Below are 9,368 nucleotides of genomic sequence, written 5' to 3' on the forward strand. Positions count from 1 at the left end.
AGGCCAATGGGCTACGATCTCTCTCTAATACTCCCTGCCCAGCAGCAGTCGGGGCTGTGGTTTTATATCTGGGTTTTCATTGCTTTCTTTTATACCATCTCCTTCCTCCTCTTTCTCTCCCTTCTAGCGGGGGTCACTTCTCTTTCCTCCTTTTTCTTTCTCTCTCTTCTTTGCTGCATTTCATTATGGCCGTGGGAGGGCCGAGGGCCGCCATGGGCTGACCTGACAGCGCAGTGACATCTCCCAACCGTGCGATGAGCTCACTGCGCTGGGACATCGCACCGTGGTGACACCATGCTATGGCCAGGTGACCTCACAGCCCAGGAGTCTCGCCTCTTAACCCATTGCAGGGCAGAGGAAGCGTTACTGAGAGCATGGCATGGATGCATGGCAGCTACAATTCTGGAAGAGTCAAAGGTGGCCACAGCCCAATTCCAAATCACACACACAGCGTGCTCCCTGGATTTCCTTGCACGTAAATGTTCCAGTGGACTGGGCTGGGGGGTGGGGGTGCGGAAACGGTGACAAAGGGACAGTTGCAGGTCTCTGACACCAGGTGGCACTGTGGAGTCATTGCAGAGAAGGGCCCTGCTCCCTTCCGTTCCCATAAGGGGTGATTGTGTTGCAGGCCAGGAGAGGGGAATTTGAGGCCCAGGGCTAGACAGATTTGGGAAGGAAGAGGCTCTGGCTGCAGCTCATGTCGGGGCATGCTGTCATGAGTCAGCACCAGGATGTGATGCTCTGGCGTTGTCACAGAGTGCAGGAGGTGCGGCCTGTCCCCCTGCTAACCCTGACCTGGCCTGTGGTGCAGGGGACAGACCATAGAACCGCAATCCGACCCTTACAAGCACCTGGGTTTTCCCAAGTTGCAGTTGCTTCGTTGCTACTTCTCATGACCTCGAGGACTCTGGGCTGCCCACATGCAGCTCCGTTATGCGCCAGCTCCTTGCTGCAGCCCCCAAATCTAGCAGCAAGGTACCTGCCAAGGTCCTGTTGACACTGTAGAAATGTTCTGTGCAACAGCCCCCAACATGGTTGAACCCTGGTCAGTCATGCAGTGCCCTGTGCCTGGTTCTTCCTGCAACCTTGGCTTATAGGCTGGGTCAGGGGCTTGGTTTGATCCAGTCTATGCTGCAAGATCAAACCTTCGGGGGGGAGGGGGGGCGGGACGGAGGGGACAGGGACACAACTGTAAAGTGTGGGTTGGATCCCTCTTGGTTGACATAGAGAATAACCTACTACCGCTGCCAGCCAATGGTCCTTTAGCTCAGGTAGGAGAGGTGTGTGCTTGCGTCCTGGGTTCAACTCCTGCAGGGGGCTGTAATGTAGTACAGGGTAGGTGGGACTGAAGTTAACCCCAGGAGGTCCATTTGTGCTTTTGGTTACTCCAGATTTACCCCATGTGAGGCAGGGGGGAATTGGCCCTTGGAATCATTAACTGGTTCCTGGGTACAGCTTCCGCTGGGATTTGCTGCCCCAGCCCTTTTAATGAGGAGTAATTAGCCGTGTCTCATTCTTACCACAGACTCGCAGCTCTGGCCATATCCAGCAGCTGCCCTGGGGCTGCGGATGGCTGAGAAATGTGGGTGATCAGTGGCTGCTGGCTGCATTCAGGGAGGCTCTTTCCAACAGTACCTGCGCTCCTCTCCCCTGGGCAGCACCATCGCTAGGATGAAGGGAGCAGCTGGAGGCTTTGCAGGTGCCCGCTGCTCTCCCAGTGCCATTCAAATGGCAGCCGGGCCGGGGTGGGTGGGGGGTCTGAGCCATTCGTGTGGCAGCCAGCCCAGCTCTCCTCAGCCCTGGCCAGGGGCATCCTCCCACCTGCGGCCCTGGACCCTGGAACACAGACAGCATGTGGGCACCTCCCCAACTAATTCCTGCCAACCCAAGAGCACAGTGTGGGCATTTGTCCCCCTCTGGCAGCTAATCTGGCTAAAGCCTTCTTCTGCTGCCTGCCCAGCTCTCTGCTTCTTTAGCTCAAGCAAGAAAGGCTGGTGGGTTTAGTGCTGAAGGTCCTGGATTCAGACCCTGCTGACAACACTGGAAGGGGTGGTGACATCTTTATACCACATGGCCCTGATCTCACATCCTGTCCCTGTCAGTGGGGGATTTGCCCTGGTTTCTCTACCCCCCAAGCATGTGATGCTGGCTGCTTGCCTCACAGACCATCCCACCAAGCCTGTCATCTTGCCTTTCCACTGCTACGAGCCCTGTCTAGTGTCTGTGCTTTTAGAGGATGACAGCCTACTACTGCCGTCAGCTACAAGAGGTACCCCTTTAGCTCAAGTGGCAAAGGCCTGAGTTGTAATGCTGAAGGGTCTAGTTTCAAACCCAGCCCACCCCCACCCACGCATCCACCCCTCCACAAAGCCAGAGGGAAGCACCAGACCATAGCAAGGCCCAGGAGACAAGAGGGAGCCCCTTTGTGGGGATGCGCATATGTGAAGCAACTGATCAAGCCAATGTGTGGGGGTCAGCAAAGCTGCACGCAACCCCCCTAGGTTGTTCGTATCTGGGGCCACTGGGCCTGCCTCCTGCTGGGGTTCATCCTCCAGGGCGTGGCAGAGGCTGGGTGCGCCAGGCCTCTGAGGCATGGTCATAAAGAGGGGGCAGACCCCCACCTGGCCCCGCTGCCACACACAGGACTCAGACCCCACCTGGCCCGGCTGCCATGCGAATGACTCAGACCCTCGCCTGGCACCCTTGCTGTGCAAACAGCTCCAGTCCCGGGCTCAGGTCGCTGCTGAGCAAAGGGTGGATTTACGCTGCCCTCCTGCCAGTGATTCAGGCCTCAAACCGGCACATCAGCCCTGCAAACCACTAACCCTCCCCCTCACCCCGGGGCTCCGGCAGCCAGGAAAGCCCAGGGGTGGAACCGGGGCTGCTCCGCAGGGATCCTCTCCCTCCCCGGCCGCGCGTGTGCCCATTTGTGAATGAGTCCCAGCTACGCGCCGAGGCCGCCCCCAGCCTGGCCCGGCCCGGCCCGGCCCGCGCTCGGCTGGGAAGGGTGCCCGTCAGGCAGGAGGGGCGCGGGGCCAGGCTGCGCGGGGGAACATGCAAGCGGGAAGCGGGGAGGCAGGAGAGCCTGGGCGTGCGGCGACACGTCCCGGGCAGGGCAGCGCGGGGCCAGGCGCCCAGGCGGCGCCGGGGCGCCGGGCTCCCGGGGATGCCCCGGCGGGGGCCGGCCCGGCGGCCGTGGCCCCCTCGCAGGTGCTGAAGGAGGGGGTGCTGGAGAAGCGCAGCGGGGGGCTGCTGCAGCGCTGGAAGCGGAAGCGCTGCCTGCTGACCGAGGAGGGGCTGCGGCTCTTCGAGCCCGGCGGCTCCCGCGGCAAGGAGCTGGGCTTCGCCCGCATGCGGGCGGTGGAGTGCGTCGAGTGGAAGCGGCGGCACGTCTACTTCACCGTGGTGACCGAGGGCGGCGGCGAGATCGACTTCCGCGGCCCGCGGGAGGAGCCCGGCTGGAGCGCGGAGATCGGGCTGGGGCTGGTGCGGTTCCAGAACCGCCGGGCCATGCAGAGCGTGCGGGCCCGGCGCGGCGGCGGGGCGGGTGAGAGCCGGGGGCCGGGCGGCGCGGCAGCCGGGGAGAGTGATCCGGGCGGCGGGGTGAATCCGGGGCTCAGCTCTCGGCTCCTTGCTTTGGAACGGGCTCATGTCCCCGAGGCAGCGAACTTCCCTCCAGCTCGGCCCCTGGAGGATAACAACTTTCCGCTGCTACCAGCCCAAGGGGTCACTCCTTCGGCTCAGCCAGGGAGGTCTCCGCTGAGTCTTTGCCTTCCCCCTCTGCTGCTGCAGGGTGTTACCCTGCCCACGCCAAGGGTGATGTGCCAGGCCCCCTTGCCCTTCCCAGAGCCATCCCAGCCCTCCGTCTCCAGGCCCCTCTTTTCCCGCCGTGTTTTCATTGCGGGGCCTATCGCCTGGTTTCCCGGCATGCCCCCAACTCTTCGGGGATTTCAGAGGGAGCTGTGGGTGCCGGGCTGGGTGCTGCATGTATTTACCCTGTGCCAGTCGGGGGTTAGCCTCCCACAAGGGCCCTGGAGCTGCTGTTTCTGGGACTGGGGGGGGGAAGAATTTCAGTTCCTCTCTCTGGCCTGGCGGGAGGGGAAAGGAGCGGGGTGGGAGGGGGCCAGGCATAGATCGTGTCTCCACTGAGTGCCAGGACAGGGTTTCCGTAGCCTTTGCCTGGAACCTGGCCATGGGCTGATGAACCCCCTTGCTGCACGAGCAGACTCCGCTTCACCCGCGGGTGCAGGCCCTTCCCCCAGGCAGTCACTTCTCTCCGTGTGCCAGAGCCCCGCTACAGGACCCTGCCTTCCTTGCCCTAGTGCTGCTGACATGGGATCCCAGCTGGCAAGCCCGGGTGTTTCAGGACTGGGTTGCCAGTGCCCTCACCCCCGCCCCCTGCCTTGGAGACAATGTGCCAGGTCCCGCTGCCGGCCTCCTGGGCATGCTCCAACCTGGGCAGGTGCTGGGACAGCTGCAGATCCCCATGCCTGGAGCAGCCCTGAGCGCTGTGGTGGCTTGGAGTGTGGGGGAGAGGGGGTTGGATGGGAAGCAGCCAGCCCTGGCTCCTAGACCCCCCTCCAGCACGTCCGCCAAGCCCCTGGCTGATTTCCAGGCACTTGGCACCGCTTCTGTGCGGGATTGGAGCTGGGAGGGCTGATCCCTCTGCACGGAGAGTGGGGCAAGCTCCCCGCCCCCGCCCAGGCTAGTGACAGCATCCACACGATGGGAGAGGTCCCCTCCCAGCATGCCCTGGCCCTCGGGGTGGCTGTGGTGACCACAACCCTGCTGCTGTGAAACTTGGAGCTCTCAAGCTGGAAAACACCCACGGGGCTCTTTGCTCCCACAGCCCCAAAGCAGGGCTCGATCCTGCGGGGTGCCTGGGAGCCCAATTCTCCACTACTCCCTTCCTGTGTTTGGGGCAGGGTGGGGGGCTTCAAGCCACCTTTGCTCTCCCCCTGGTCTGGGCCTGGCCAAGCCCCAGGGTACGTCAGAGCTCTCCATCTGTCCTGACTCGGGTGGAGCAAGCCATGGCTTATACCACAACCCTGTGTGCGCCCCTCTCAGCATATTCCTCTGGCCTAAACCCAAGCTGGGGCCAGATTCCCCCAGATGTAAATAGGTGGAATGCCCCATAGACTTCCCCAGAGTCTATCCCACTTACCCCAGGTCTGAGCTGGGCCCCTCAAAGCCCAGATGAGCTCCCAGGTGCCCATGCCAGCCAGTCCCCTGGCCCTGAACTGGGCAGCCACCCTCGCTAACCGGTGTATTCCCTTTGGCAGCAATCCAGTACGACACAGCCCCGAGCGGCCAGGCCACAGACCCGGAGGGACACAAGGAAAGGACGGGGATGCGGGAGGGGCGCTCGCTCGCTGGTGAGGAAAACGGAGTCCCTGGCTATGAGTGAAAGCAGGGCCCTGGCTTCGAGAGGGACAGCCGGCGTTTCAGCGCCAAAGGCCCGGTTAGCCTGGACCACATCTGCTACCAGCTGCTGCGAACCTCCCCCCGTCCCTGCTGAGCCATAGGTGCTGCACCAGTCTGCAAGCGCTCCGTATAGCTTGGCCCAGGGATCTGGGGTCCACTGGTCCAGTCAAGGGCCTGCTGGAGAGGTAGGAAGAGGAGCACCCAGCGGGATAAAAGCCCAGGATGACAGCAAGAACCAAAGCAAGATTGTTTCACGCCTCACCAGCCTGCTGCTGGCTGGACGCCAGAAGGGACTCGACTGTGCCAGTGGGCCGGGGAGCCCATCCGGCACGCTGGACCTGCCATGTCTCTGCTGCCCAGGCTCAGCCAGGCATCTTCGTGATCCAGAGGAGCATCTCTTCCATCTCGTGGTGACAAGCTGCCCCGTAGCTGAGCCGGCTGGGGCCATGATGAACTGGAAGTCAGCTGCCCTATGTCTCTTCTCCTTAGACTGATCCTGCGGACTGGAGTAGCTGGCGATCCAAGCTGAAGATGCAAAATTTCAGCATCCAGAGAATTAGCCTGGTGGGATGCCAGGGTGTAGGTGGGGGTGGGTTCCTGAGCAGAGTGATTGCGTGGTGCCGTTCCCCTGTTTGGCTGGGACCTGTGTGATGACAGGCTTCAGCGAGAAGGCGTGAGCCTGTCTCGGCCGGTGACCTGTCTGGACAGAGGGGTTGTGAGGACGGCCCTGAATGAATTCCTCCCTTGGTAACAGATGGTGCAAGCGCTCGGATGCCCTGCCCCACTGGGTCAGACCGGCTCCCCTGCCAGGATGGGGAGTCACTGCTGTTGGTGTGTCGGGACAATCGACAATGCGGGCCCCTGGGCCACCGACAGCAATGGGTGGTTTGTGTCTGGAACGCTTTGGTCATCAGACGGTGCCCATTCCGCACTCTGCTGCTTCCTGGTTTGCATCTTCACCTTGTTGGGGTCGGGGCAGTTCCCCCTGTGCACAGATCTGCCGATGCCCCTCAGTCCTGATTCGCAGCCCTCTGCTTTTCCGGCCCTGGGCTCCCCCCACCCCACAGATCTGCCCCAGCCCCGGTTTTGCACCCTGCTGTGCCCATCCTGGGCCTCCATGCGAAGGCCAAGCTGAGTGGTAATTTTGTGACAGGGACCAATAAACGTTACAGGGATGTAAATGTTATCCTTCCTCCTCTGCTGTGATCATTTGTTGGGCGGGGGGGTGGCCCCAAAGAAGGAAGGGAACCAATTGACAGCCCAAAGCAGCCATGTCCTGAATGCTCCTTGTAAAGGATTTTTTATGAGATTAAAGATGACCACTGGGGATTGGGATGAAACATTTGAAGTAGAGGTGTAACAATCTGAAGGGGAGCACTGGAAGTGTTCTGTTTCACGGCTCGCACACGCACAAGTGAGGTAAAAACACAAACACTCTTGCTGGAAGGTTGCACCGGCCCACGCCTTGGTTTCTGAGAATTCATCGTGGTAAACCAGAGAGACAAAGCAGAGAGACACACCTCATCCCACCATTTTCTAGGCTGCTTCTCTCCAGGCTGGCCAGCTGCTGACTGATGCAGATCACGCAGCTTCCCTCTGAGGCCCCTAGCCTCCAAGCAGGACCAGGAAATCCCTCAAGCTTAAAGTGATGGCTTGTTCTTTGTAACCAGTTTCCAGTACACCACAGCAAGGAGTCCCATGGATTGTCCCATGTGCTACATCAGAGACAGGCCTGGGCTGTGATGATGCAAAGGGGGCTGCAGGTCACAGACAGACCCAGCTGGTCTCTCTAGCTTCCACAGCTTGCACTGCCCTGGCATTGCACGGTGGCCTGGGCTGATGGACTGCCAGGGGGCAGGAGGAATTCTCAGATGAAGCCTGGGAGCCTGAGATTAAAATCAAGGGAGAGTCTCAAAGACCTGAGAGGTGGCAAACAGCTTAGAAAACACAGCAGCAGCGCCAACAGGAAGGGCTAGTGCTGGCCAGAGGGGCAGGGAGCCAGCCAGGGCCCACTCTCAGCCCATGGCCCCCTGGGGTTAGGATTCCCCCTGCGCCAGGCTTCACAGTCGGGATTCGGTGGCATTACAGGGGTGCCCAGGCCTCATGCTGGCTCTGTAGGCAGGGGGAGGCCACCCACTGTGCAAGGATGCTTGTGCAGTTCCCTTTGCGGGGGCTGATGAACCACCCCTTCCAGGTAGCATCCTCCACCGCATCCACCGCACCCTGGGACCTTTCATTGCGGGCCTGGTAGTGAGAGGCCAGTTCCCTAGTGCCAGATGGTTCTTGCCCTATATGGCATGGCACTCCGTTGCCAGTTGATGGGCACTCAACCTTCCTTATCCTTCTAAGTAACAATGAGGTCTTGGGCCTTGCTCTGGGGAGAGCGGCAGGGGTGGTTCGGTGGCTCCCCAGATTGTTCACCAAGCGCCCACAGCCTGGGTGAAGCTCTGGGAAAACACTGGCCCTCAAAGCCTGCTCTGCTCCACCTGGTCTGAGTTTGACACAAGTATTTTGCAAAGCTCTCACAGTTGGGAGGGGAGCACCTGCCCCGCATGCCGCTCCGGCCTCATGCAGGAGGGTGTGTTGAACGGGGAAGGGTTAACATCACCCCTCAATGTCCCTGGACCCGGCTGGGTGCAGACCCATCCCTGAGGGGAGGCAGTCGGGAACTCTGTGAGGCGGCCCTCCAGAATCCAGCGGCGAGACAGCCTAGAACGCAGAGACGTTGCAGCCTGGAACCTCCGGAGGGAGGCTGGAGCCTTGTGGGGAGACAGGCAGGGTTTCTCTGTGGCCTGTGCTGCTCTGGGCACTTATCGTTTGTCATGGCTTTGCTGCTGCAGGGTTTGCAGGGACCAGGTGTCTCGGTATTTAAAAAACACATTCAAGCATCTGCTTCTCGCTCTTGTGTCCGTAAAATGCAGCCCTGCGGTGGGGGACTGAGCTCCTCTCCCGCTGCTCCGGGCAGGCACGCTGTTTATGGGCTGAGCAGTGGGAGCAGGAAGGACGTGGAGCGCGGTATTGGCAGGTACGAACATGGAGCAAGGTGCCAGCTCCTTATCAGAGGCAGGTTCCTCTGGAATGCGAGACAGACCCCCAGAGGGGAAGTGTGGGTGGGTGAGGCTATCTGCACCAGAACCGCAGGGGACAGGGGCTCTATGCACGTCCGGAGCGAAGCCGAGGCTTGTGCTGCCCCCCGGGGCCAAGGTGTGAGGCAACACTCCTGCCTCTTGCGGGCTCTCCTTGCTCCTCCCCCGTGGCTGGGATGGCCGTGAATCACTCAGCCCTGGAAGGAGATGGAGGTCCACGCTCTCAGCTATTTCGAAAACCCAGCGAGTCTGTGGGTGGAACACGGGCATTTCCACATCCCGTCTGCTGGTCCCTAAGGATGTGGTCGGTGCAGAGCATGGCACAGCTGGGGTCAGCTCCTCTTGGTATCCGCTACTGGGGGCGGTTCCTAGCCCCCCGGGGTCCCTGTAAACTCTCTGCCAGCCGGTGATGGGGACTAGAGCAGACCCATCAGGAGCTCAGGGTTACCCCATGTGCGTGTATCTCTGTACGTCCTGCACATTCTGCAGCTGGGACTCTGAACCAGACCCCACTGTGGCTCCCTCAGAGCTGCCAGCCCCTCTGCAGCACCTCAGTGGAAGAGCCATAGGCCTGAGCCGGTGATAGGTGTTCTCCCCAGCAGAGGCCAGTGACATACATGCCCGTAAGCCAAGTCGGGCACACGCTTCCCGGGCGGGGATAGGTCGCTCTCTGCATGCAGCCTGTTTTCTTGCTGTCGGTGTGGAGAGCTAGCGGAAGGGAGGAAACACATGCAGTATGTTGCCAGCTCTCACGATTTTTTTTTGCCAGTCTTGCGATATTTATCGTTTTTACTAAAGCCCCAGCTCCCGGAGTCATGGGAGTGAGTGAGGACCTTGGCTCGCATTTAACAACAAAGC

General features: G+C 60.8%; 1 protein-coding gene across 1 annotated transcript; it reads left to right on the top strand.

The window, feature by feature from the left end:
- The first annotated feature begins 2,803 nt into the window (after positions 1-2,803).
- Positions 2,804-6,610, top strand: PHLDA3 (pleckstrin homology like domain family A member 3). Its single transcript, XM_073319630.1, has 2 exons — positions 2,804-3,547; positions 5,283-6,610. Exons 1-2 carry the CDS (start codon positions 3,055-3,057, stop codon positions 5,405-5,407), a joined length of 618 nt encoding a protein of 205 aa, XP_073175731.1. The 5' UTR covers positions 2,804-3,054; the 3' UTR covers positions 5,408-6,610.
- Positions 6,611-9,368: the final 2,758 nt, after the last annotated feature.

Source organism: Lepidochelys kempii, chromosome 21 (assembly GCF_965140265.1).
Source record: "Lepidochelys kempii isolate rLepKem1 chromosome 21, rLepKem1.hap2, whole genome shotgun sequence".
NCBI classification, from domain to species: domain Eukaryota; kingdom Metazoa; phylum Chordata; order Testudines; family Cheloniidae; genus Lepidochelys; species Lepidochelys kempii.

Bases quoted from the DNA above. Each gene is read 5' to 3' on its own strand.
- PHLDA3 (XM_073319630.1), top strand. From the start codon at position 3,055: ATGCAAGCGGGAAGCGGGGAGGCAGGAGAGCCTGGGCGTGCGGCGACA. The intron at 3,548-5,282 runs GTGAGAGCCGGG...TCCCTTTGGCAG, and splicing joins CCGGCGCGGCGGCGGGGCGG to CAATCCAGTACGACACAGCC.